Source organism: Eucyclogobius newberryi, unplaced genomic scaffold (genome assembly GCF_026437365.1).
Source record: "Eucyclogobius newberryi isolate DKJ021-1_F unplaced genomic scaffold, fEucNew1.0.hap1 SCAF_3, whole genome shotgun sequence".
Lineage (NCBI taxonomy): Eukaryota > Metazoa > Chordata > Actinopteri > Gobiiformes > Gobiidae > Eucyclogobius > Eucyclogobius newberryi.
The window spans coordinates 21,742,516-21,768,686 of NW_027315945.1; the positions used below are offsets into that span (position 1 = coordinate 21,742,516).

At 40.2% G+C, this 26,171-nt stretch overlaps 5 protein-coding genes across 8 annotated transcripts; 2 read left to right on the top strand and 3 right to left on the bottom strand.

The window, feature by feature from the left end:
* Positions 1–50: 50 nt before the first annotated feature.
* On the bottom strand, positions 51–7,729 carry LOC140374468 (zinc fingers and homeoboxes protein 1-like). Of its 2 annotated transcripts, none has more exons than XM_072461373.1 (8): positions 7,381–7,729; positions 6,644–6,844; positions 5,619–6,079; positions 5,319–5,510; positions 4,964–5,179; positions 4,729–4,893; positions 3,475–4,653; positions 51–3,307 (listed from the first exon to the last, which is right to left on the bottom strand). In XM_072461373.1, the coding sequence occupies exons 2-8, from the start codon at positions 6,834–6,836 to the stop codon at positions 3,059–3,061; spliced, it is 2,655 nt and encodes an 884-aa protein (XP_072317474.1). In that variant the 5' UTR covers positions 6,837–6,844; positions 7,381–7,729; the 3' UTR covers positions 51–3,058. The 2 variants fall into 2 exon arrangements, with proteins under 2 accessions (XP_072317474.1, XP_072317473.1); XM_072461372.1 differs by having other exon boundaries at positions 5,319–5,528; positions 7,381–7,727.
* Positions 7,730–8,665: 936 nt separating this feature from the next.
* LOC140373597 (ATPase family AAA domain-containing protein 2-like) lies at positions 8,666–18,824 on the bottom strand. Of its 3 annotated transcripts, none has more exons than XM_072460177.1 (30): positions 18,521–18,824; positions 17,698–17,831; positions 17,572–17,612; positions 17,322–17,490; positions 17,141–17,228; positions 16,960–17,047; positions 16,697–16,882; positions 16,505–16,619; positions 16,384–16,398; positions 14,807–14,914; positions 14,193–14,301; positions 13,999–14,114; positions 13,684–13,858; positions 13,525–13,613; positions 13,280–13,439; positions 13,110–13,200; positions 12,849–13,026; positions 12,628–12,764; positions 12,438–12,555; positions 11,961–12,147; positions 11,393–11,578; positions 11,186–11,321; positions 10,914–11,110; positions 10,682–10,841; positions 10,462–10,584; positions 10,209–10,385; positions 9,592–10,131; positions 9,392–9,504; positions 9,189–9,317; positions 8,666–8,840 (listed from the first exon to the last, which is right to left on the bottom strand). In XM_072460177.1, exons 1-30 carry the CDS (start codon positions 18,716–18,718, stop codon positions 8,808–8,810), a joined length of 4,296 nt encoding a protein of 1,431 aa, XP_072316278.1. In that variant the 5' UTR covers positions 18,719–18,824; the 3' UTR covers positions 8,666–8,807. The 3 variants fall into 3 exon arrangements, with proteins under 3 accessions (XP_072316278.1, XP_072316277.1, XP_072316279.1); XM_072460176.1 differs by having other exon boundaries at positions 17,322–17,496; positions 18,521–18,823; XM_072460178.1 differs by lacking the exon at positions 16,384–16,398 and having other exon boundaries at positions 17,322–17,496; positions 18,521–18,823.
* Positions 18,825–19,663: 839 nt separating this feature from the next.
* psma2a (proteasome 20S subunit alpha 2a) lies at positions 19,664–22,376 on the bottom strand. Its single transcript, XM_072460792.1, has 8 exons — positions 22,276–22,376; positions 21,853–21,929; positions 21,587–21,719; positions 21,388–21,510; positions 20,321–20,402; positions 20,139–20,212; positions 19,977–20,034; positions 19,664–19,902 (listed from the first exon to the last, which is right to left on the bottom strand). Exons 1-8 carry the CDS (start codon positions 22,314–22,316, stop codon positions 19,786–19,788), a joined length of 705 nt encoding a protein of 234 aa, XP_072316893.1. The 5' UTR covers positions 22,317–22,376; the 3' UTR covers positions 19,664–19,785.
* A 282-nt stretch (positions 22,377–22,658) lies between these two features.
* mrpl32 (mitochondrial ribosomal protein L32) lies at positions 22,659–24,069 on the top strand. The gene is made up of 3 exons (XM_072460374.1): positions 22,659–22,821; positions 23,444–23,643; positions 23,730–24,069. The coding sequence occupies exons 1-3, from the start codon at positions 22,725–22,727 to the stop codon at positions 23,979–23,981; spliced, it is 549 nt and encodes a 182-aa protein (XP_072316475.1). The 5' UTR covers positions 22,659–22,724; the 3' UTR covers positions 23,982–24,069.
* Positions 24,070–24,789: 720 nt separating this feature from the next.
* LOC140374295 (uncharacterized) lies at positions 24,790–25,669 on the top strand. Its single transcript, XM_072461148.1, is given in 2 exon segments — positions 24,790–24,966; positions 25,329–25,669. Coding segments are annotated over 2 exon segments (435 nt in total). The 5' UTR covers positions 24,790–24,834; the 3' UTR covers positions 25,632–25,669.
* The last annotated feature ends 502 nt before the right edge of the window (positions 25,670–26,171 follow it).

Sequence of the window (26,171 nt, forward strand, 5' to 3'; positions counted from 1 at the left end):
TTTCAAGACTCAGTGTCACATAAGATCCCAAGAAGACAAAAATACATGAGTGAGTTTACAAAATTACGGTTATTATTACAATAAAATTTAACAGCGTCTACTGTGCCAAAAAAATCAATCCAACAGTTAAAACACTTACACCTCAGTTTGCCATTAAACATTCAACCAGCTGTTGATCTAAATACAGAGTACACATGAGGACTACAGCAGAAAGAGAAGAGAAAACAGACTGGACCACTATTAAGAACATAATCTAAGAACAAATCAGAAATATAAAGTCACAAGCCATTTCCCCCAAAACATGTAGCAAATTATGTATCAACTAAGATGAAAACAAAAATATATTGCTGTAATAAATTACTAATATTTATGTTTCAGAATAATGGTCCAGATTTTGTGAAAATGTAATTCAATTGTAGTCATGTGAGTCTTTTTATTTTTATTTTTTCAGTTAGAGTTGTGACTTTACATTTCATTGTTATCTAAATACCAAAAGTCTAAAAGAAAAGACATTTGAAAACCATATTGAAAATAATAAACCACTAATATGTTGACAAAGTTGCAAGGACACAGTTATTAGATAATGAATACAGATCCATTCAAAACAACAACCTGAAAGAATACACTAGAAATGGGAAGTTATAACAAAAAACAGAGAAAAGCAAAACCCAAAAAACCTGCCTAAGGCAAAGGGATGGTAAAGGACACTAGATAACGCCAAAAGCAACATAGAGTTTATACAAAATGTGTTGAAAAAAGTTGGTGCTTAAAGCTACCATTGCCAGGGTTAGGCTTTTAACGGTCCCACACAGCCAAATTACTGTTGTGTGTACAAAATATGCAATTGATAGTTATTGCATGCAGGATTAGACAAAAGTACGTATAGCTCAAAGTTTTGTATTGCCAGGCACTTGTCACATGAAGAATGTAACACATTGAAAGCTTAATCTATACGCTACAAGCTAAGAACAGTTGATTAAAAGTGAGCACACAGTACAGGAATCAACTGTGACAAATGCCTGGTGTCAAAATACAAAAACACCAGTTAGATTCAAGAACTTAGACATGATATTATAGCAGAACCTCAAAAGTTCATAGGCATCTTTGAACATGACCAAGAAAGAAAGCAGAGCTTAACCATGTGTCACTTCTTAGGTTGAACAATCAGCACATTAACTTAATCTTATCACCTTTAGATTAGTACAATTTTGTTCAACCAAGAGTACGAGCCATGGAGGCACAAAGGTTTATCTACAAGCTTCATTGTCGCTGCTCTCCCACTAGATGCACTGGGTCAGGCTTTATCGCACATATGCCCCATCAGCAGTGCATCGGTCTGTGTGATTCACCAAGACAAAGCAGTACAAACATCTACAGAGATATGTCTCGGGAGTGCATACGATTATTCAGAACATTAATTTGGCAGAAGGAGAGGGGCAGATGGAAATGTATTAAAGTGAACATGTTAAAATTGGCTCATATTGTGCAATTTAGTGACTGATTGTTCAGCTATGTTTGAGCCATACAAACATACACATTACATTTGTATAAAACAAATAAACTGCCAAGATCCCTCCTCCAAAAATAATGAAGAATAAAAAGGCAAAATACTGGTTTAGCTTTTAGCCATATAAAATATTTGGTCTCTCAGAGCCATTTCATGGTATCCTAAGAGATTAAGGTGCCAAATCAAGGTTTAGTCCAACAAGTGCACATGTGGACAAAGTGCATTTAAAGGTTTAGTAGGTGGTTAAGATTGTTTTAAATCAGTGCAGAATTGAGACACACAATTACTCAAAATACTGTTAGACAGTGTCCGTTAAGGTTTGACCTTAATATTCACAGGCCTCATTTTCTGTTGAGTGGATTATTGTAATTTGGTTGGTGGACTGACTGTTTTTGTTGTTCATTTGAACTGTATGTGGAAATGAAAGTAACACTGTTATCACAGCTGTGACCTCACAAACATTTGGAAAAGCTACAAAATAGTAATTGCCCTACAGACAATAGTTGAATACATGATTGTTACAATACCATAAAGTATTACTAGTGTTTGCTGGAAAGCTTGACAGAACCAGTTATTTGTAGTCTCTGCTCTAATCTGAGTGATTAAATAAATTATTTACTACTTGAAAAGGTTACCGGGTACATCAAAAAGTAAAAAGTACCTGTTCTATTTTCTGTTTCACGCAACTTGAAGACTGTGGTATCTGTCACAGACTGTGCCTTCGCCTTACTGCTCAGAGGACAACACATTCAACTTTGGCACAACAATTAACAGGACATTACAACAGAACAAGATGCCATACTTTCAAACTTTGTGATTTGCAACAAATTATTTTGAATTTCACCTTTATATATGCAGTTATCCAGTTAAAACATATCATAATTACTTGTGTTACTACCAACACAGTGCTGTATAAAGGGAAGACTTAAGCAGCCATCTCACACCCCAAAATCCAAAAGGTACAATCTTAACTACCAGTACATTACCATCTTTCAGTGTCAGCAATCATATTTGTCCGTGGAAATAGTAACTACTAGTTCTGGGATTGTTGCAGGTGCTAAAAATGACAACAGATAAAACAAGCCTATGTTCAAGTCCAGTCCTCTAACGGAGCGCTCTGCAGTGACATCTAATGGTCACATGTGAAAACAATCAATTTAAGCTCCCTCGTAAACACAACACATCAGAGTTTGGCCTCAGCAGTTCATTTAGGACCAAAGATGAAACATCCAAGATGAAGATCATAAACACAGCATCCTCCTGTCAACAGTTTTTCTTGAACCTCAGTTGAGGATTGCACTTCATGGTATTACTTATTGACATTAATGTTAGCATTTGGTTTTCAGTTCCTCTAAGTCAGTCATTCCCAATCAGGATTATTATTATTTTCATGATTATCAACTCTAAAACACTAAAGCTAATATCCATAGTCTCGGCATGTATTAGAAAATACAGTGAATTGAAGTTTGCACTGGTGCAAAATATGTGATTATCCAGCATTCATCATTTCAGTATTGTTTCTCTTGCACCATTGGAAATCCTCCACAATCATCAGTCTTCAGAAACAGACAGTGATTTCCTCACACTCAGTGAGGGCTCCCAAACCTCACTGTCATCCGAATCCTCTCCATCTTCCTCATCTTCATCCTCATCATCCTCTCCCATCCTGAGGCCAGACTGTTGTTCCGATGGGACTTGTGAGTCTTCTCCTTCTCCGTGTGGCCTCTGGACGGCCGCCTCCTGAAAAGGGTCTAGTCCCATGTCCAAACGTCTCTGGACTTCAGCAAACCAGTCTCTCACCTAAAGAAGATCACACTTAGTATCTAGAAACGCAACATTCTTTACATTTCCAAAACTCATGATACAACCTACGACACGTTGCAAATTTTGAACCATCCTTACAACCTATATCACTTAAAATATTTTCTTTTTGTTTGTCATGAATGCGATATACCAGCAGGCTTTACCTGTTCATAACTCATGTTGCTCTTGGTGACCAGTTCGTCCAGATCTTGCTCGTTGAGGAAGCGGTGCTTCAGGTAGTAATCTTTAAGCACATCTCTGCCGTTCTTGAATTTCTTTGGTGGAGGTACGTCCACATTTGCGCTGTAAGATGTTGACCTTCGCGTCTGCCTTCGTGTCCGTGAGCGACCCCAGCCACGACTCCTGCCACGTCTTTTCCGCCCACCCGCCGTTTTACCTGCTCCACTGCCTGATGCTTCAACGTTGCCACTTTGATACTGAAAGAACCACTTTAAGTTCCCATTCTTCCAGGAGTAGCGTGAGTCTCCAAACCAGCTGACAATGTAGGCGCGAGAAAGGCCGCTCTCCTCTGCCAGCTGGTCGTACTTTTCGGCTGTTGGCCATTGGTTTTTAACAAAGGCACACTTCAGGATATGCAGCTGTTCTGGAGTCTTTTTACCTTTATCTTTCACATCTTTGCTGCTGCAGCTTGTAGACGGTAGCTCTTTACTCTCACTTCCAGGGGGAGTCTGGTTTCCTTTTGCAGAAGCAGTATCACCGGTTTCTCCACCTTCATCTGCTTTGAAAGAGTCCATCTCCAGCTTGCCCTCTTCAGAGTCTGGCGAGGAGGCACTGGCTGCTGGTACTTTCCGTCTCTCTGTGAACCAGGCATCGATCTCTCGTCGTGTTAGTTTGGTCTCTGCTCTGAGGCGGCTCAGCTCCTCATCAGAGGGAGTAATGCTTTTCTCAAAGCTCTCCTCCAACACCACCAGCTGCTCCGGTGTCTTCTCTTTAAACTTCTGCAGTGTGAAATCAGGAAATGGATTCCAAGATTTTGATCGTGTTTCCTTCTCTTTTACAGGGGGTGTATGGATTGGGTTGGGAGAATACGGGGTCTCATCACTTGAGTCAATAACAATCGTGGCATTAATACCACTACCGCCTCGAGCACCATCCTGAACCATTATTATATGGCTGTTCTTCGAGTTGCGCTGGTTGTACCTGGTGTCGCTGAACCATTTCTTGATTTCACCTTTTGTCAAGTTTGTCAGCTTCATCAAACGTGCAATTTCCGCATCAGTAACAAAGTGGTTTTTCAGGTAACTTGCTTTTAATTCTGCAAGCTGTTCTTTGGACTTCTTAGGTCGCATACCAAATGTGTCAGCACAAAGTGCTGAGTTCTCCTTTAAAGCAAAATGGAAAGTTACATATAAATTTTAAAAATATAATTTAACTGCAAACCTCAGTAATTGTGTCACCTGTGGAGAAAGTGAGGGGGGCTGGACAGTTGTGGCTCGTTTCAGTTCATTGTTGGAAGAGCTGCATTGGGAGGACACTCTGCTGGAGCTCTGGGACTGACTGGGCAATCCTGCCACGGTCAGAGTGATGGGGCTCGTAACAGGGAGGTTTCCACTTGGGCCAACCTTCAAAGTGAATGAAGAATAAAGTGTTTTGATTTGTCTTTTGTTGACACTACACTCACACAACACAAACCTGTGTGAAAACCAGGCCAGACTGGCCCACAATCTGACAGGTCTGGAGAATGGACTGCAGGCCGTTGGCGGCTGCTGAAAGCTGATGAGCAGGGATGACAGTGATCGTCTGTGGCACTGTGTGCACTGTGCCATTAAACTGCTTCCTCCTAGCCTCCTCCACCTCTTCTGGGGTCCAGCTGACGCCATGCTTCAGCCGCTGAGCTGAGAACCACACCTGCACAAAACATATAACTAACTTTTAGTAATTATTTATATACCTCTGATTGTCACATACATTTGAACATAATATGAATGTACAGCAGAAATGTCCACAAAATGGCCTTATGGACAATAATACATATATTTTTATATACCTTAATTTGTTCCTCTGAGAACTGTGTCTGTGCTGCCAGGTTGCTGATCTCAGCCATAGAGGGATAAGGGAACTTCTTATATGTGCTGCCCAGAAGAGGGTTGTTGTCCATGGCAGCACTGTAGGAAGGGATGCTACTGAGAGGAATTAGGAGTTGAGGCTGGATTGCTGAGGACGCTGTGCTCTGTTGGGCCTGAAAAGCAGAAAGAACCTAAGATACAAGCAATAAAGAGAGTAAATAGCAAATAATTCCAAGCAACGTATAGTTTGCCACTGAATATTTAATTGAGATATAACCTACTTGCGCAAAGCCAGCGGGCATAACAGTAGGATTTAAAAGTGATGATTTTCTCTGCTGTTCCAGTGAAGGACTGAGCAGCAAACCTCCTCCCAGCTTCATGGAGTCATGCAGCAACATGTCCACATGTGTCATAGGTCCCAAAGGGGCTTCAATGGGCTCCTGCTCTCCCCCCACGTCCCCTTCATTGCCTCCTCCAAAACCTTCTGTGGCTTCCTCTGTCGATTTGAGGGATACAGCGATCCTCTTTGGCTCAGATTTGGTCTTTAGCCTCATGATTGGGGTCTTGCTGAGAGAGATGGCACTGACACTTGTGGGGTCTGCGACGCCCTCATCAGGGGTGTCACTCTGTGGTTCGGTGCTTGGCTGGTCGCTGCTGGGATCTTCTGAAGGGTTCATACTTCTTTGCTTCGCAGTGGGACCGACGCAATCACTGTCCTCCACAACAGATGTACTTGGTTCATCTAAGACACACATTCATTTCAGTTTAGATTATATTCATCAAATATGTTTGCGTTGGGCGTTAAATCAATGTTTTAAATGCACATGTCCTTGCAATACTTTACAAAAAGCATTACTTATTTCTGGTGTACATGTCTAACGTGAGGTGAATTGTAATTGATCCAACTGCTTGTTCTGAGAGATAGAACATTCAATAATCATTTATATGACAAAAATAACACAGTATCTGTTCATGTTTCAAGGGCTTGGTACCTTCGTGCAATGGTTCTCAACCTGGCAGTCTGTAAATTATTTCAGAGGTAAATTAAATATGTATGCAATAGCCCTTCAAGACTTTACACCTTTCAAATGTTGTGGTAAATGTAGATTTCTGATTGTTGGTCAACCAAATAAATGTATCTGGGCCAATGTCCTGAAAATGAAATAAAAACATATAGACATAAATATACTACATTGATTTTGTGGATTGCCTATTTTTTGTGTGTTGGGGGTCGCAAATTCCAATGGTTGTCATTATGGGGGTCGCGACTGAAAAAACGCTGTCTTAGTCAATAAAAGCTTCTTACCTGCATCTGAAGGAGTGGGTACAACTACCACAGTTTGGTCCAAGTCCTGAGCCGGTGGAGCCTCTTTTTCAGGCTCTTTCACCCCCACCCTTGGCTGCTGGTCTTGGGGCACCTCAGCCCTCTGCTTCACCTCCTCTGCCACATCAGACGGCACCACCATGCAAGGTGTAGTTGATTTTCGACGACTGGACATTATGATGTCTAATAACAACAAAAAGGTTGGGATCAATGCTGAGGTTTAAGCCTTCATCTATCAATAACCAAATAAAAAAGTATGGCTATTTTAGCTTCATATAAGTATTGTTACACATTAATAAGGTAGTTGGTAATGAATTGGTAAATAATGCTACCAACTACTACTACAATACCTGTTTGAGCAGTTGAATTGCTATTGCTTGCTTACCCATGCCAAGTACGATTAATTTCCTGTAATGCTTTAGTAATCTTACCAATTTCACAATAAAGTAAGTCATGTATTTGCTACAAAAAAAATCAACTCATCTTTCAAAAATAATGCATTTTCTTGAAGGGCATTTTCTTGTTGTTTGTACAAGCTTAGAATTGTAAAATGAATAAACCCTCGTGTGTTTTGCCATTATGAGCTCGCTTGCACGAACACAAAGTAACTAATACATGATTAATGAAGCTGCAGGAAAGCCTTACATGGCGTGTGCGTGGAGCGGGCCTCGTTAGCTGGGCCAGTCACTGTTATTGATCACGTCTGGCGGTAAACTTACACAACTGCACAAATTCGGTGCAGACGGGAATCGGAGACGTCCTGGATCGACACACGCGGGCTCCGGGTGGCTCTCGCTTCCCCGGCCAAGCATTCCAGGCTGCCGTGACTCGCAGGTCTCCGAGCCCGGCAGAGAGGCGCGCAGACAGGCGGGACCCGGTGCTACGGCTCCCGTGTGCAGATGCTCAAACCACCGGCATCTCTCTCTCCGTCGGAACTGGTCGTTTACAGCTCTCCACTTCCGCGCTTACATCCCACAAAACGGGACATTTAACGCGCGGTTTCCATTGCTACGGTGTTACTCAGCTGATCACATTCTCTGATCATTTTTAAGGGCAGATTTTAATGATCAAGCAGCGTCATCGTTCAGTGATACGCAGTGACGTCATTCCACGGCGACTCCCGAATCTTCGTGGGTTTTTTTTGGTGTCACTGATGTTGTACACAATTCATAGACTTATTACTTTGTTGGACAGTAGGTTATTGGCGCGATAACGTATGGTCCGATCTATTGAGCAAACATGAATGCCGTAAATCGGCTCATAAACATGTTGCTTAACGTGGTTTGTTGCCAGGCTGTCCTTACGTGACCCGCCAGAAGCTACGTGAGGACAACACATGGGGATAACGCGTTTGATTTGCTTTCACTCAAGTTGCATTCTTACGTCTGCAAAATGGGTGTGAACAAGACTTTGAGGACCAACAAAAAGCTGATCCAAGATAGAGTTATGAGATTGAAATGAATGTCATGTCAACAGTTACATGTGGTGGTGATCGATTCCTTCCCGGCTGTTCAGACCAGTGCAGTTGTTGACAAAGAAAAACCATGCACACACACAAAAAACAACGTGGCAAAAACAAATATCTAGAGAGTTAGAGAACATGTTAAATGTTTGACGTTATTTTAAAATGTTTCTTGCAGTTTGTTTTTCAAACTCTAAAATCCATTGCTGATGCATTTCAGAATCAGAACAGGTTTATTGCCATTGTCTGAACAGAATTCACAATCAATAGGAACTTGTCTTGGGTTTCACCAGGTTGTCATTTTTCTTTTGGTCATATCACACATTAAAAAAATCAGAACTAATACTGGCCATCGTCTAAATATACCGTGTTCGCTGGATTTTTGGTCCAGTCTATGAATAATTGTGAATACATTAAGAATATTTTTTCACATGCAGTGTATTTTTAAGTGTTAAACTCATTTGAAAATAGAGTTAGGGCTGTCACCGTTCTTCACTTTGCTACTGTGTATCTTCTAAGAAACATTGTCCAAACATGTGCTGTAAAATCAATATTACATTTAATGATCAAAAACAGTATACAAAATGAACCATTATGAACAGCTACAAAAATACACCTAAAGTGGTTAATATTTACATTTTTCAAAAGATAATTTGGAAATGACACATTGTAGCTGTAGAAATGTCAACAGAACTTTTGAATTTCAAGTTCCAACTCCTAAAAAAAAAAAAATAATGTATTGTAAAATGTTAAATACAACAAATGCAATAGTCACTACATAAGTAATTGCTTCATCACATGGATTAGATCAGGTATGTCCAAACTATGGCTCGAGGGCCAAATGCAGCCCTCAGACTAATTTTTGTTAGTTTTTTGTCAAACATTGGCGTGAAACAGATATTAAATTACTTCTGTTAAATGCACATGTTTGAACCTTTCATTGCATTAACCACCACTGTGTCCCTCCGCTTTCTCTTTCAATATGGAATTGATATGCAGCCCACAATTAAAACAAGTTTGGACATCCCCCCGTTTAGTTTAACCAAATATGTAAGAGTAACAAACCTGTATCAGTGCCATTTTGTTGTATTCCTGCCGGTGTCTGTAGATTGTTTGACAGAGCCGGGCATAAAGTTTCTCAAGCTTGTAGACCTCATAACCCTCAGTCTTCACCACCACCCTCTCCAGCAGCTCCTACACAACAAAAATATTTAAGATTTTTATTTAGGACAAAAAAAACGAAATGCATACAGCAGAATATGTCTTGCCTTTAATTTGTCCCTGTCCACCTCCAGGATTTGCAGTGCTTGATCTACGACGGTCACATGTTGCTTTTGCGCCGTGTTTTTCAGAGCTTGTGTCACACGTCGCACAGTCCGCTCTAAGACACAGGAAGATTAAAAGGGTTAATGGTTTTTATGATGCGGAACATTCAAACAAAATTGAGAAAAATAAGACAGTTCCTCACCTCCATCACCTTCTTTTGAAGTTTCATCTAGCACCATCGCTTCACTGTGGCTTTTTGGCTCAGTTTCCTTTACACTTTGCTGTTGACACCTCTGGGTTTGCTCAGCTTCCACTGCTGCCAGGTTTTGACCAACGGCATCACTACTTTCTACTGATTCAGAGTGTTTTTGGGCAGGAGTCTCCATCATTGCTTCCCCGTCATTTTGCACTTGTGTTAAGGCTTCAGTTGTCTCACCACTTCCACCTTTATTTTGAACTTGACTGTTCTTTTCAAAGCCAAAGCCTTTATTTTCATCTGCAACAGCTCGACTCCTCTCCCGCTCTTGTCCTTGCTTTTGATGTTCATTTGAGGGCTCGACACTGACCACCATGCTGTCCTGTTGTTCACTCGTTCCCTTTTCCTGTGCCATGTCTGTTCCTTTTTCATCTTCGTCTTCATCGTCATCGTCTTCGTCTTTAGCCACATGAGGAGAGTAGGAAGCCTTTTTTTTTGCAATGACTCCAGAAGCCCAGCGACTTCTCCTTCGCCTCCGCTTTAGACCTTTAGGAACAATTAAGGTTTGTTATTAATGTATTTGTGACTTGAAATGTATTTTGTTTATTCTGAAGTATTTTTACCTGAGCGTTTGGGGGTTGAAGGAGCTGTAAGAGGTGTTACAGGAGGGCCTGCAGATGAGGTGCTGGGTTCTTCCCTTTGTGGGGTCACATCACTAATCTTGGCCTCACCAGACATTATTCTGGGCTGTTTTGGAAGGACATGGTAGAAAGAGGGAGCAAGCGCTGCACTGGCATAACCTGGGGATATTCAAAATAAAGACATCATGGGTATAATCACCCTTGAAAATGTTGACTTAGTTGACAAATACTTCACCTCTCGTCTTGCGTGATTCTTTTATCTCTTCACATATCTTCTCAAAGTCTTCATCCAGTTCATCTTTAATAATCGCATGAACCGTGTCTTTTAATGCACATGCTCTGTGCCTTATCTGACGATCTATTCAAAAAAAAAAGAAAAGATGGGCATCACACCTTGGTCCAACGGCTTTAATGTACTATATAATTGAAAGTATCTGCATGAAAAAGCCTTGTACCTGAGGGGTCTCTGTCTGGGTTGTACTCAAGTGCATTTTGCCAAATTAGGTCAACATCGTAAAGAAACTCTTTGACTGTTCCATACTGATGAAGGTCAGTCTTTGTGAGGACAGTTGAGAGGTCCATGGGTTCCTTAATCACCTCAGCATAATCTGGAACCTAAACAATTGCGTGATAGAATCAGTCAAATGTGTTAAAAAGTGTTAAAAGACATTCATGGAATAAACTCACCTCTTCTAGATCCACAGGCTTTGTGAAAGCTTTGAAGCGTTTATCCTGGGACAAACGGTTGGTCACATCACGCAGGAAGAGGCGGAGCTCCCTGAGTGTGCCCTCCTCCTGCTCCAGCAGTTTTTTAACTTCTTCTTGAGTCAGCTGACGGGGAGCAGGAGGAGGAGCAACGGGTAGCACCTCCAGTGCATGGAGAACTGAAAAACACACACGCTAATAAGTACAAGATTATGGTCTTTAAAATGCAGTTTCTTCAACAATTCAATTGTCACCTGCTTTCTTTCTTGAGGCAGGAGACTTGGCCGCCTGATTCAGGATTAGGTCCTCAAAAAAGTGTCTTCTTTCTCTGATTGTGGGGACTTGAACATGGACAACTTCCCCATATTGTACTTGAAATAAATCCTGAACCTAAATGGAAAAAATAGGGACATTTACTACTGTTGTTCTGAGCAAGTGGACAAAAGATAAGTCTTGGTTACCTCTGTGCTGAGCTGGTCATATTGTAGACTGCAAGATGCAAGCAGCAATATTGGTGAAAATGCCGGTACAGATCCAAGAAGGCTGAGAAAGGTCGCTCGTAAGGCTGGACCCACAGTTTCCCACCACTGTCCAATGTGTGGAATGTACAAGATACTGGGAGACGTGCGCTTGGCCTCCATAAAGATCTATAGCAATAACAAATTAGACACTAACACAATTATGAAATCATAATCTCTCTGTGTGATTCCCATGATGGGGGCGAGGCACCCTAAGGGGGCACCAGAGATTACAGAGGGTCCGGTCATCAAAGTAATAATTTGTGCAAACAAAGTGGTAAAATCCCAAATAATATTGTAAAATTTATTTGGGACCATAAACTCAATAATTGCTGCTTATTTGTCTGAAATAAAGGATATTTTTGGTTATTATTTTCATCATGTGAGGCATTTGTGGGGGCAGTTGTATTACACAAAGGGCACAGCCAATCTCTGGGTCACACAAAGGGGGCTTCAAGGAAATAATGTTGGGAACCAGTGATGTTTTCTATTAAGGTCAATGGTTTCTGACCTGAGCACACGTCTCCTCTGGAGCAGTTGCACTTGCCCCAAACAGAACTGCCAAGTCCAAAGTATAAACAGTAAACTTCTCCAGAGCATGAAGTACAGCAGGGGCCAAGTGAGAGCTCTGCCCAGAGCCTGGTCTGCCCTGAAGCAGCAGCCTTGGGCGATACGATGTGGGCTGGCTCAGCACGCTCCTGAACACACAGAATCAAGCCAGAAGAAAAATTGTTGTTTGTTATTAATTATTTTGAAGAGAGGCAAAATTTGAATGTCAGGTGCATCTTAAAATTCTGCAAAAACATATTTCAATTTTTTAAATGTAAAGAAATCAAGTTGTCATCTTCCAACCAAGGTATTGGTAGGGGTTTCAAAAATACAACAAATGTGAACAGTTAAACAAATGACACCTTCTGTTGCACAAAATGTCTTACTGTTATAAAAGCTAAATATTGAGGCACCGTGCCCACCTCTACTTGAAGCCCACCTGTTGAGGTTGAAGCTTTCCTTGGCAGATGCAGTTTGGACATGTGACTGCTCAGAGGAGCAGACCTCGTCCTCGTCACTAAACATCAAATCATCTTCAGACAACCCCAACGGGAGATCTATTTTGGACGACAAACCATCAGAATTAGACAAATAGACTTTAATTGACCAAACTATTTGGGATTTATTACCTTGACCTCTCTTCTTGTTCAATCCCAGCTCAGCGTGTGGGAACAATCTTCTGACTCTCTGAAGAACAGTTTGTAGCGTAGCATTCAACAAGGGACGGATGGCAGGGATTAGAGCTTTTGCTGGTGATGCTACAGCTCTGAGATTTAAAAATACCCAAAATATAAATCACCAAAACTCGAGCGCTGCCAAAGGACGATGCACAAGGTCAAATGTATCTTACCTTTGAGCGGCCGGAACTATTTTAGCCATGGCTGTAATGAAGTCTTTGCTTATAATAGTGATTGAATTGACATCAAGCACAAGTTTTTGAGATGAGGAGTAAATTTGTGGGTAACGACGTCGTAATGCACATAAAGCTGCTTCAGCACACACCGCTTTGATATCAGCTCCACAATAACCTAGTTAAATCAGAAAATCAAGTTTAGAAGGGCTGTGATAGTTCAACCAAAATGAGATTGTAGAAATAATAAAACCAACTCACCAATGCATTTGTCTGCTAGTTCTTCAAGGAAAAAGTCTGAGGGAGGCGGAGTCCATTGCCTAGTGTGTATTTTCAGGATGTGCTTTCTTGCCTACCATATAAAAAATTTAAACATTTTAAAAATACAAATTCTATTCAGTGTCAGACAGTGATGACTGATATCCTCTCACCTCTCGGTCTGGAAGCCCAAAGAGAAACTCTCTGTCAAAGCGTCCAGGTCGTCGCAGAGCTGGATCGATGGAGTCGAGTCTGTTTGTGGCCCCGATCACAACTACCTCTCCTCTACTGTCTAATCCATCCATCAGGGCGAGGAGAGTGGACACAATTGAACTAATGACAGGAACAAATTAGGTCACCGCTCATGCAAACATCATATTTGATAGTTTTACATCTAATTCATAGCCAGAATACTGACCTGTGAATTTGATCTTGTCGACTCGACCTGACGGGAGCCAAACCATCGACTTCATCAAAGAAGATAATAGATGGTCGCATCTGGAAGGCCTGTGTTAATTTAAGAGAGTGAGAGGAGTGTTTTCACAGCAAAGCAACATTAATATAATAATGTTGTTACCTGATCAAACAGCAGCCGCAGCTGTCTCTCCGATTCTCCCACCCATTTACTGAGGCAGTCGGCCCCTTTCCTCATGAAAAAGGACACTTTTCTTTCCCCCTGACTGCACTCATTGGCCAGAGCTCTTGCCACAAGGGTTTTGCCTGTTCCTGGCGGTCCATAAAACAGACAGCCCCTAAAGAATAAACAAAATACAGTACATTTGTTACTTTATTAGACATTGGAATCTAGGTTTGAGAGTTCTTACAAGTGGTAGTTATTGTTCAGTTGTTGCAATAAAATGTTGTCTTTTAAAAACATCCAAGATCATCTTACCTTGGTGGTTGTATCTTAAATCTTTCAAAGATTTCTGGGTAAAGAAGTGGGAAGACGACCATCTCCTTCAGTGCTGAGATGTGTTTCCCTAGGCCTCCAATACAATCGAAGCGCACCTGAAGCAAACAAGTCAGTTTCAACCATATTCAAACAAATGGCTTAACGGCCTGGACACATGTGAATATGCTGCTTACAGTTCTGTCGATTTGCATTGGATCCACATCTGCGAGGCTTGCTCCAATCTTCATTCTGTCTTTGTGGATTCCAAGCAGGTCTTCTTTAACTAAATTCATTGGTAGACATCTATAATCAGAGAGGAAATGTATGAAATAATTTACATTCACAGCTCAATAATGACTTTCATCTCTTTGACACAGAACAGGCATACGTTAAGTTTATGACGTCCGAGAGAGTCCAGGAGGGTGTGTGTGGCAAAATGTTGCCACTTTTGCCAACACGAACCAGATTCAGCACGCAAGCAAACATTTTTTTTACTAAGCGGACGGTCCGCGTGGAAATGAACAGGATTTCCTTGCAGCTAGTTCCGATTTTCTACTTTCTGCAGCCGCATGAACAGCAGACTATAAATACTGCCGACATTTTCTCTATTGCCCTCGGTGCGTCTCATTTTCGTTCAGAATCTACATGCGGGAAGTATAATCCAAGTCGTCTTTGTCAGCACAAATGTACTAAGGCAGTATCATTTTCTCACGATAAAATAAATAAAACCAGGTCGATCTCTGATCACCCGTTTCAGCACATCATGGCTTTTCTCTTCAAGTCACAAAATGCAACGGCCACTACTCACCTGTTGACAGGCTTTGACCTGCCTTTACTTCTCCTTCTCTGAAATTTCTCATCATCTGAAGACGATGAGGAGGAAGTAGAGTCACTGCTGTGGATGGCGTGTCGTCGTCTGACAGGACAAAAACATATTGAATTTTATTTACTATTAACTACTAGGTCTTACCACCAATTCACACACTGAGGCAATGTGCAGCAGCACAGAAATCGCTTTTAATAGTAGCCAGTCAGACCATCAACACTAGCAATGTCACATGCACGCCCAATGGGCGTGAGTAGTACAGCTCTTCAGTCTTTTTAGCAGGGAAATCATAGGAAGGGTCAAATCATCTAATCATCATCTAAAAACATGACAGCCGCTAAAACAATGTGTATTGCATTATGGCCACATCCAGGACCTATGGAAATTATTCATGATGGACTAGGACGAATTGATAATGTACTTCATAAAGACATCTTAAGACAGAAGACATAGTGAAATAAGACTGAACGATTAATTTAATTTCCGATAACATTGCAATCTTACAAAACATTACATAATCGCAGAGGCACTAGGTTGTAGTCCTTTCAGACGCCACACGAGCGTCCTGCATTTGGAGGTGAATTGAGCAGCTCTGCCTGTGCAGCCACTGCCTGCAGCTTCATTGTTTTACGCTCTGCTCCTCCAAAGTCCTCCACCGCAAATTAAATAGACTTTCATAGAAGCCACACTGACACTCTTTGCTGGGCTCTTTCATTCCTCCCGCTTTTCTTAACAGCAAAACTCCCTCCGCTAATGTCTCTGCGTGGCGATTTGCATATCTGACAAATGGATGTCGCATGTGCATTCACATGGCTTCCTTTTGCTTATTATTCCATGCGCTCTTCATCCAAGATGATGTGCTGGCCAAATGTGAAATTGTTCCCGCTGCGGACAGGTGTAATTGCAGAGATTATTTAAAGCTCAGTTTGTGTTCAGACCAAGGCAGTCACAAACCTGACCCTGGCACTGAAAATAAATACAGATATCTTGGACTGTCATGTGTAGGTGGAAAACAGATTCAATATCAAACAGATATCAAATTACTATAATACAATAGTTAAAAATTAACTAGGCTATTTCAGAGCATTGAGCAGCCCTGGTAAAAGAAACAAAGATGTTTTTGTTTTTTTTAAAAGGAAAATGTATATTTGATTTGCTCTATGTTTTAAGGAAAATTAATATTTGATTTGCTCTATGTAAAGTATTGTCCCTCTTACAAACTTTTGTAAAGCTTTGAAATCCCCTTCATCCAACCAACATTTAATATGTAATCGATATGAAACAGTTTGGTGTTCAAGCAGTGTGAAGCTTTGACTTTCTGGTGTAGATTGACACTTCTAAATATATGTACATAGCTCCAGGTGTAAATTTAAGGTTAGGCCAAACTCTACTCGACAAAAATACATCCAACCAGAAGTTTAAGAAGAGACTATGGTCACGCATTTGTGCCCAGTCACTGTAAAATGTACTTTGTGCCACTGCCTTTGTGCCACCAAATCTAATCTAATAAATATCTCAAATTTAGACGCACGCGCACAACAACAAATAGAACCAGTTACCTCTCACAACTACTCCTGAGTGGCATAAAAAGAATCAGAAACAAAATAAAGGGTGTGTGTGAATAATATAAACTTCCTTAAAGATTTAATAAAACATTCAATCATATTTTTGTGCACCAACCTGCTGCTTCTTCTCCTGCTGTAAGGACTTCTTGGGGCAGTGGAGCTGAATCTAAACATGCGTCTGGTTGGTGATCTGTGATCGTATATACTGCGTTTCCTCGGCTCTTTGGGCTCTGCGAGAATAAAAAACATATGAATGAGTGCCACAATAAAAACAGACTCTATACTGACTGTCTCGTGTGTCCCAGACCTTCCTGTGGAGCCTGGTAACGGACCATTGCCTTTCGTTGTCTCAAGTCATAACGTTTTTGATTTTCTTCCCCTTCATCTTCACCATCTTCACGGTCTTCATCATCATCATCATCTTCATCATCATCATCTTCATCATCATCTTCATCGTCCACATCTTCATCCTGATCATCCTCATCTTCCTCTTCTGGAAAAGCATTTAAACATTAAAGTTGATACTGTGTAAGACAATAATGGAAAGTTTCACTACAACAAGAGTTTTACCCTGGTTTTGTTCTTCCTTATTATCTTTTCTCTCCACTTTGGACCTTTGTGAACGTAATCGGCGGCCCCTTGTGTACATTCCCAGGTCCTAATTTCAGGATAAAATAAACAAAGATTGTATCATAAATATTCCTGCATTATTTTCCTTTTTCTTTTACCCTGTTCATTTGCAGAGTTTTACCTGTTCTTGTGTCCTTGTGTCTCTGCTTCTCAGCCTGCGTCTCATCTTCTGCATGTCATCCATCTTTTGAAGAACAGCTTCTGCGGTGCTGAACGACAATCACAGGAGAAATTAATTAGTTACTGTATTTGTCAGGGCAATTTTTCTCAAGTTGTTGTTACTGAACGCATGCCACACTTACTTGGTTATGAGGCGATCATAAAGCACAGACTGTTTGCGTTTATCCAGTCTGTACCTGGTGATTCGAGAGCTACGCCTCACAGAATGATCTTCCTCCTCATCCTCAGTTTCCCTGTGTCTAATGTTAAAATGGCTCCGTTTTGGAGTTGACGACTCTTCCACTTCTTCATCTATATCTAAACAAAATATAAATTTATCATCTAGATGACACCAACAGAGCAAATTCAGAGCAATAAAGATAATAAACCCACCCAATGATAATTTTCCATTTTTCTGCAGTCTAGAGGATTTTCTAGTACAAAAGATTGAAAGTTAATCGTTATCACAAAGTTTTGAATGTCTAATTGACAAAGTGCCCTTCTGTAAACAGTGTTTACCTGGTGCAGTACATGCCAACCTTGTCATCATTTGCTGAAGATCTGGTCTTTGCCTCCAACACGTCCAGTCTGACCCTCTGTGCCCTGGTCTTTAAAGAGGGAGACTGACTTTGGTCTTCACTTTTCTCATGTCCCTGGAAAATATATAATTCAAACAAATACAAAGCACTCAGTCACCATTTACAACATTGCATGCTGATAAACAAACTTATCAGAGTGGATCAGTCAGTGTATGTCACAGTGTATTTCTATTATATGTATTTCTATTATGTGTATGTTCTGCTTTGGAGTTTTATGGCGGTTGGTAACCAAGTGTTACATTACCGCCAGACTTTATTCTTTAGACTTTATTCCAGAGCTGACTCTTCTTTTTTTTTCTTTGGTGCTTCTTCTTGTGTAGCAGAGGTTTGTACTCCAGCCCAAGACAAATTTCAGTCTGGTAAAATTCTATTCTAACTTTGAAGACTAAAGCAACTAAGAGATGTCACCATTCCTCTACTTTGAAGGGTTTTTTTCACAAAGTTTGATATGTTTTACGCCGTTTTCCGAGATCCTGAATGATGAATTAAACATTTATTCAAGATTCATTCTTTAAGAAAAACACATCATCCAATAAACGTGAAGAGTACATGTTCAGCTGCACAGTGAAAGATATAAAGGCCATCAATAAACAAGCCTGCGTTCATATTTAGAGATCATCAGTAACTCAGTCTGCTAGTTAGCTTAGCTGTCAAGGTATAGCACAGAAAGTTTGTAGTTAACTAAACTCTATAACCCTGTGTTCATACACATTACATGCTAGCGGGTTGTGTGTGCAGCTCACATTAGCAGCAGTGCTGTTCTCGGGGCTGCTGAAGCTGTCATCCAGGCCACGGGACGAGCGCGTCTTCCTGGCGGTTTTTCTCTGGGACGCGGGAAGCAGCGACAGAAACTCGGAGCTAGTGTCCAACTCCGAAGAGCCTCTTTTCGGGGTCGCACCAGGCTCAGCCCCGGCGTGGCCGCTACTACGTAGTATCACCATCTTGAATCCGACCTCACGCAGCCAAAGCCAAAAGTATTAAGGAAATGTTTAAAGCTGTAAAAACGTAAATAGTCCTCACTCGAGTCTGCGAGTGACAGCCTCGAGCTCGCGCTTCGGCAAACCCTTGATTTCTGGCGCCATAAACGTCATCAGGGAGTGAAGAAATGACCCAGCTGCTTCCGCCCGACAAAATAAACCTCTGACAACAAATACACGCAATATTCTCTGTACAGCAAGCAATATGCTGTAACTATTTGGATATTGAGGGACACTGTAATGATCATATCTTTATTTGTTCCCATATTATGGACAGTTTTCCACGCGGATGAATATCTGGACATAAAGATGTTCCGGTTGTTTTGGAGGCGGAGATTCAGATTTCATCCCTCAAAAAGAACGTATATCTGACATTGTATGAGTGAAGCGATCTAAACTATATCGGTGCTCTAATCACAAGCAGTGCATGATCAATGGTCTTTGTGGAGGTGAATCCATGCAAGCGCAAGCCATAACACGTGTGCGCATGCGCTACAACTTCTGAACCTGGTCAAGCATGGATGTAGGGTACAAGTTGGGTTGTTTGGTGGCTTGCACAAGGAGTGATCAACTGACGACTGTGGACACCAAAATCTACCCAAGAAATCAATATTTTTATTTCAATGAATGGCATACAAACGTTTTTTTGTTTTTAAATTTTGTAAACGTACATAGTAAAACAAACCTGACACCCAGATGACCGCTTTCCTCAAGCTTTCCACTAATTATTCTTACACCAATTCCATTACTGCCCTACAAAAAAGATTTAGTGCACAGTATTTGTAACCAGCTATGCTTTAATATGAAACCTTAAAAATCTGTTTGTCATTTATTTGATCTTAATTTAAATATTTAGAGGAAAGCTTGAGGTCATTTGCTTCTGCTGCACAGAAACCAATTACAACATGACACAGTAGTAGTGATTTTTATTAAACCAGTTGTTCAAACATTGAATTATTCTTTTTACTACAATGCATCATGTCCATGTTGGTTTAAGTGCCTTTTAAAATATGGTCATTGAATTATATTAATTATGCAATGGCTGCCAGATAGTCCTTAACTTCTGCTGGAGTGAGTCTTTTGAAGCCAGCCTCATTGCAGATTCCCACTTCAATGTTTTCTTCAGTCATTTGACCCTCAAAACTTTCCTAAAAACAAAAAAAAAATTGTTTTTAGAAAGACTGCAAATCAAGGTTGACATGTTAATGTATTTAACCATTACCTTGAGTGTTAAGATCGCTGTATGTATAGCATCCTCCAATTCCAGGTCATTATTGTACCTAAACAAGAGGGGGCACTTTTAAATCAATTGTTCCACACACAAGTTTAAGAAAAACAAAAGCCATTCAGATATGACTGATTGTTGGTACAATAAATAACTAACCTTTTTTCAAGGAATGTTTTTCCGTTCACGTAGTTCTTTCCCATTGCAGTGGCTTTCCAAGCGAAATATGCACCCTGCACAACAGACAAAACTATTTTTCAACCATCTTAAGACAAATGTAAACACATGTATAACTCAGGAGATATGCTTGACAAAGACTAAGATAACATTATAAGGAATACCGATGGATCCGACTGGAACAAATATGGGTGGTCCTCATCCCATCCAGCGATGAGTAATGACACTCCAAAAGGCCGAACACCTCTACAAAGATGAAATATGAAGGTGAATTACAGTAAGTGAGTAGCAGCATCTACTATGTATCTGTCCAATGATCAAGTTCAATAAACCCATTTTCCAGTGTCAGTGTCAAAAATCTGTCAGTTAGGGATATCACAATATTCTCACGATCATCATGAGAAACATCACAATTTTACGATTATTCACAATTAACAGCAAAAAGAAAACATTTATATTGTATTTTTTATGTTTGAACTTGCAAATATTCCAGTGAGAGGAAAATTTGGTTTTATAACAATTAACTTCCCTGCCTTTTAATACAGCATATCAATTAAAAATAAAGTCCCTCTCTCCCACTCGCGCTGAGCGGCTGCTTTGCACTCCAGCGGCGTCAGTGGTACGGTGCCTCGCTCTGCCCAGTGTAAACTAATGAAGCAGCGGCATTAAAACAAAAAACGACTCACACTGACGCTAACTCACACTATTGTGGACCTCTGTCTCAGTGTGTAACGGGCTGATCGCTCAGCGCGCCAGTCAGGTGAACATCTTTACTAAGAGTTTATTGAAATTGTTGCATATATCGTCCAAGTTCAACATTTTTAGTGGTTTATTATGCCCTTCCCTGGTTGGACATGAGCAGCAGATGTGACGTAAGGTAAATACATAACTGTTAACTAGTAATCATACTGCAAAACAAGCTCCAAAATCCATATAAATTGAGCAATAGCTATGATTTGACAAATAATGCCCTGATAACACCTTTTTGAAACACGTTGATTGTCTAATTTTTTATGGAATGTCACTTATTGGTTACAGAGGGATGTTTAGAACTCAGCTCTGCTTCCTGTAATTTTCAACTTACATTTTTCCTTCAAAATTAACATAGCTTAACAAAGCTGTAACATTGAGCATTGCTGGGGCATGCACATAGACACAGACCTTTGTTTTTATCAATTTGCCCTGTCAGGACATGTAAACAGAGACAGTTTCACAAATCTGCCTTCCTTACCCTGACTGTGTGTACTCCTGCATCACGGAGGCGACTCTCTGCACAAGCTGTCCCGTGGGGATTGGCTCCTGGTAAACCAGAAAATACTGCTGCGCCAACTTGCGGGCTCGCCGAACAAGGACTCTGCAAAACAAAGATTGCCCTCGAGTCCATGCCTATAAAATTTTACATGTTTTTGTTTGTTTTTAAATGACAATACCTGTAGTCCGGCCCCATCCCACTGTAGACCATCCCAATATGTTTTGTGATTGGCTCCACTTTGTGCACACTCTGCTCGTCGTAAAGAATCGACTTCTGTTTCTTTTCTGTTGCCAAGACAACTCCATTGGTTGCTGAAAAACATGAATTTTCCTTTAACTTTCAAACGAAACACGAGACTGCTAATGTGACATGTCCACGGTTATAATACCACACACACGTCATTATATTGAAAATTATAAAAAAGATACATCATATTAAAGTTACCTTTGATGCCCACTGACGGTGCGCCTGCTGCTACCGCCGCCAGCGCATATTCAATCTGGACGAGTTTACCCGAAGGGCTGAAACAGAAGACAAGCGCTTCATTAAAAACATGAAAATAAACAACTGCCAGTGACACACGGACAAAAACACCTTTCCAAAAATATGTTACGAAATCACGCTGAAGATGTCGTCTAGTTTTCGAAATGCATATTATTTTGCTTTCGCTTTAGAAGCATTGAGCTAATGTTAGCTCATTCACCGGGAATGACTGTGCATCAACGCCACCTGCTTCAAAAACACTATAGTTTAAGACGCCCACAACACTAGACATGCTCTTCTTTTGTCTTTTATCTCAGAAAATGTTGCCGTAACTTGGAATGAAACATGCAAAGGGTAAAGACTTCATTATTCAACAAAAGTTACCTGAATGTAGTGAGAGAAAAGCTATAGCCTCGGTCTGCCATCTTGAGATCTTTTTCTTCTGCGTATGATCGAGGCGAATTAAAGTGAACTTGAGCTGTGTAGCGCCCTCTAGCGACTCTGCTAACAAAGAAAAACACTGTTGCACATAATACATCACGTGTGGAATAAGTGGGACATTAATCGGGTTTGTTAAATTCACGCTTACACTTTTGAAATAAGACAACATTGACGTTTGTATGTGATGGCTGAATAATTTAAAAGTTAGGAAATAGTCAAATCTTTATAATAAATAAAAACAAGAGTGGGCGCTGTCATGCAGGGTCGACCAAGATTCGCCTGGCAAGAAACCAGAGAAGAAGATAGTTTTGTCGCCGATTAATGACGCATCAATGCCTGAATGACCGTGGGCTTTTGCTTGAGTAAAATATAGCGTGCTGTGAATAAGAAAAATGATGAATTTAGCCTCAATGCTACAGCGTTTGAGGACGTCTTTATTCCACATTGAAAGCAGACTTCTGCAAGTGACAGGATTTGAGAGGCAACTGGGTATGTCCACTCACCTAGACCGTGTTTCCGCTGGGTCGCAAGCGTAAATATACACATTCGCATGATGCCATTTCAGTTCTTTTCAAGTCTGGAGAAGGAATAATATATTATACATGGCCTAAAATGGTGTATAGTTTACAGTGTCCCATTTTACATAAAAAGCCTACCAGGATCCAAATCTAAAATAATTTTGTACATGCATGCATACATCATGGAAGATGCTGTAGTCTAAATAATGGTTTCATATTCTTGGTTTATTTAGTTATTTTATTATTATTTAGCATATTACAACAACTCTATGTATAATGTCCTTATCCAATAATATGTATAATAACCATTGTGTCTTCCTTTATCATAATATGTATAAATAATATTACGTTCTTGAGTTCATTAAGTACAATACTTAATGAACTCAAGAATGTAAATTTGGCATATGTAAGATCTCTGTCTCAGAGGGTAGAAAAAAACAAACACATTTAAATAAGACTTGCTTAAATTAACACATCTACACATGTGTGGAGAAGAAAAGTTGCCTTCAAATTGGCTCCAAAATGACAAATGGAAATAACTGATATACACCTGTAGTATTGTCCCCTCTGAAATGATGTGCTTGTGTCTGTAGTTCCAGCATTTGCTGTAAACGGCTCAAGTATTTTGCCTCAACTTGACAATGAGAAGGAGTTTGAGGAGCAGCCAGAGGGTCCAGACCAGCCCCCAGGTTTCCTTGATGGTATCCTCTGGATGGCAGCACCCAAAAAGAGACGTAGTATTGAGATCAACCGAACAAGGAGGAGATCTGAGAGCAAACTGTTAAAACTGAAGGTGATTTTTGAAATGTAACATTTCCTCAAAATGTTCTTTAATTTGACATTTTCAACTTTTTTTTTTCTTTTTTTCTCTGTGCTTAGACTAACATTGAGCCCTGTCCAGAGTGTGGCCATCTGAAACAGAAGCATATCTTGTGTGGCTTCTGTTACGCCAAAGTTTGTAAAGAAACTGCTTCAATTCGTAATCAAATTAAAGAAATGGAAGGTGGACCTTTTGGTGCGCCAGCAGTGGAGACTGTTGTCCTGTATGAGGGAGAAACACCGAGTGCACAAGACAAAGATAAAAGGATTATAGAGAGGCCAAGAAAGCGCCCTGCATGGTTTGGAGTATGATGTGTCAATAATAAATATGGAAACTGGACCTTTTTATAAAATAGTCCCAATGTTGTGATAAATAAAATATAAAATAGTTGAAATTACAGTGAGCTTCAGTTGATTTTCTTATTTGCTGTAAAAGGCCTGATTATGACAGTTATTCAATTTTTATTTTTTTCTTCAATAAATCCTTAACAATAAGGCTTTATTGATAAATACAATTAAAATAATAAGATAAGATAATCCTTTATTGTCCCACATGGGGGAATTTAATGCAGATTAATCTATAAATGCTATGTTCATATTTCTATAGCTCAACAATATTGAAGCCTTATTAAAATGTTTTCGTATAGAGTCAACAAAAATATGTAATTGTAATGAACAGAAGAGGTTGTGTAGACTGCGAAAGAACACAAAACTGGTTCCTGTGCTATATGTAGCTGTAACTTTTTTCCTAAACTTTAATATGAACCATCTGATGACAGGAATGATAAATGTGTGCCTACTGGCTCTTTTTCAACTAGATTAACACTTTCAAATACACACTACATACACTATGTCACAAAAATGTCAATTTCTTTCTTCTTCTAAATTAGATAATCTTACACATTAAGCCATTTTATTTCAAACTATACAATACAAACACAAGTCTGGTGTATTTCAAAGTACTGAAAGCTCCCACTTTATGTTTAATGAAAGCCATCCTTTGAAATGCCAAATACGAGAACATTGGTGTGATGCAAAAGTAAAAATAGAACCCTCCAATGATATTTAAAAGGCTTCCAACCTGCTGCAGGTCTAGACAGCACTCAGGGGTTAGAATTATTAATAATCCGTTTCTTTAAAGAAACTGACAGCACTTACTGGCTTAATGCATTGCATTAGTCGAGAAGGCTTCTACCTGGTGAACTCCTGTGATGTTCAGGAGGAAAACCACTAGACAAAAGAGCGCTACCAGGCTTGTTGGATAAGTCTAGTGATAGAAACAAGACCGCAATACAGGTACTTTTAAATTTAGGACAGGGTATACTACGTACATCGATCAATGTTTTTTCATGGAGAAATGTATTTGTATCATTGTATAATGGTTTATAATTAAATATATATATAATTTATATATTATATAAATAAAAGGCAAGGCCGTGGCTGGAGAGCCGCGGCGCGGTCAAATTGCGCAGTTTCAGGGACCGCGGCATTTCCCTTATAGCCTCATGGCTAACCCTAACCTTAACCCTAACCCGGCGCGGTCTAAAACGGCGCTAAACGCGGTCAAATAGCGGTGCAGTTTCAGGAACCGCGGCGGGCGGCCGCTACAGAAATAACATGGCAGTTTCGGCCGCGTGCCGCGGCACTGCAGACACTCCCTTAACACTGTCAGAGAAAAAACGCATTGGCAAAGAGAGTTATGAGCAGCAACAGGTGGTCCACTTCATTGTTGAGAGAAACCTGAACCAGACACTGAAGCTGAGCAACAGAGACGGAGACACGATAGAGCACCAGTTGCCACTTCTCCAGAAAATCAGAGGGCCCTCCAAAGAAGAAAACAATAGGACAATAATTAAGAGGACTGAAGAAGACCTCACTAAACCTGTTCAAACTAACTTCAGGGCTGTCAGCTTGATGCCTTTGCCTCAGGAATGGTCTTATATGGGCCAGAAAAGAGAGTAACTTTTATCATTTGCATGCAATCTACTGTATCATACCTGAGAAAAACAGGTTTATTGAGTCTTAAATTATGAAACAGTTGAAGAAATCCATTTTAATCTAAACTTTTGTTTGCCATAAAGCATGTCACAAAGCAAAATATTTAGTTGGGTTTCCGTTTACAGCCCTTCAAACTTACTTCAGAATGTGCTTAGTGCTGTTTAAAAATATATATATCACTTTTGTTGATTCATGTAGTGCAATTTAAGAACGATTTGTTCCCCTAATCCAGTTAGACAGCATTGCATCTCATTTATTGGACACTGTTTTAGAGTTTTAAAGGTGCATTATGTAACTTTTCTGGTGAGGGTCTGCCTCCAGCCTTTCACCATGGAGATACTATTACTGTTGCCTCGCTTTGAATATTCCACAAAATGCCATTGGGAACATCACTCACAATAAGAATGCATGTTTTTCAAGGTATTTTCTATGCAAGAAAAACATGTCATGTGGCATAGAGAAGTGTAATGCCATAATACTGTGGATCATCCCAGGCAAAGCAAT

Bases quoted from the DNA above. Each gene is read 5' to 3' on its own strand.
- LOC140374468 (XM_072461372.1), bottom strand. From the start codon at position 6,836: ATGTCCAGTCGTCGAAAATCAACTACACCTTGCATGGTGGTGCCGTCT. The intron at 5,529-5,618 runs GTAGGTTATATC...CTTGTATCTTAG, and splicing joins TGCCCGCTGGCTTTGCGCAA to GTTCTTTCTGCTTTTCAGGC. The intron at 4,654-4,728 runs GTGACACAATTA...TTTGCTTTAAAG, and splicing joins CCCCCTCACTTTCTCCACAG to GAGAACTCAGCACTTTGTGC.
- LOC140373597 (XM_072460176.1), bottom strand. From the start codon at position 18,718: ATGGTGATACTACGTAGTAGCGGCCACGCCGGGGCTGAGCCTGGTGCG. The intron at 17,613-17,697 runs GTAAACACTGTT...CTTTTGTACTAG, and splicing joins GTTGGCATGTACTGCACCAG to AAAATCCTCTAGACTGCAGA. The intron at 13,859-13,998 runs GTAAGATGATCT...TTTATTCTTTAG, and splicing joins TTTAAGATACAACCACCAAG to GGGCTGTCTGTTTTATGGAC.
- psma2a (XM_072460792.1), bottom strand. From the start codon at position 22,316: ATGGCAGACCGAGGCTATAGCTTTTCTCTCACTACATTCAG. The intron at 21,511-21,586 runs GTATTGTCATTT...TTTGTTTTGCAG, and splicing joins GGGATGGGGCCGGACTACAG to AGTCCTTGTTCGGCGAGCCC. The intron at 19,903-19,976 runs GTAATGGTTAAA...TTTTGTTTTTAG, and splicing joins CAGCGATCTTAACACTCAAG to GAAAGTTTTGAGGGTCAAAT.
- mrpl32 (XM_072460374.1), top strand. From the start codon at position 22,725: ATGATGAATTTAGCCTCAATGCTACAGCGTTTGAGGACGTCTTTATTC. The intron at 22,822-23,443 runs GTATGTCCACTC...TTGTGTCTGTAG, and splicing joins AGGATTTGAGAGGCAACTGG to TTCCAGCATTTGCTGTAAAC. The intron at 23,644-23,729 runs GTGATTTTTGAA...CTCTGTGCTTAG, and splicing joins GCAAACTGTTAAAACTGAAG to ACTAACATTGAGCCCTGTCC.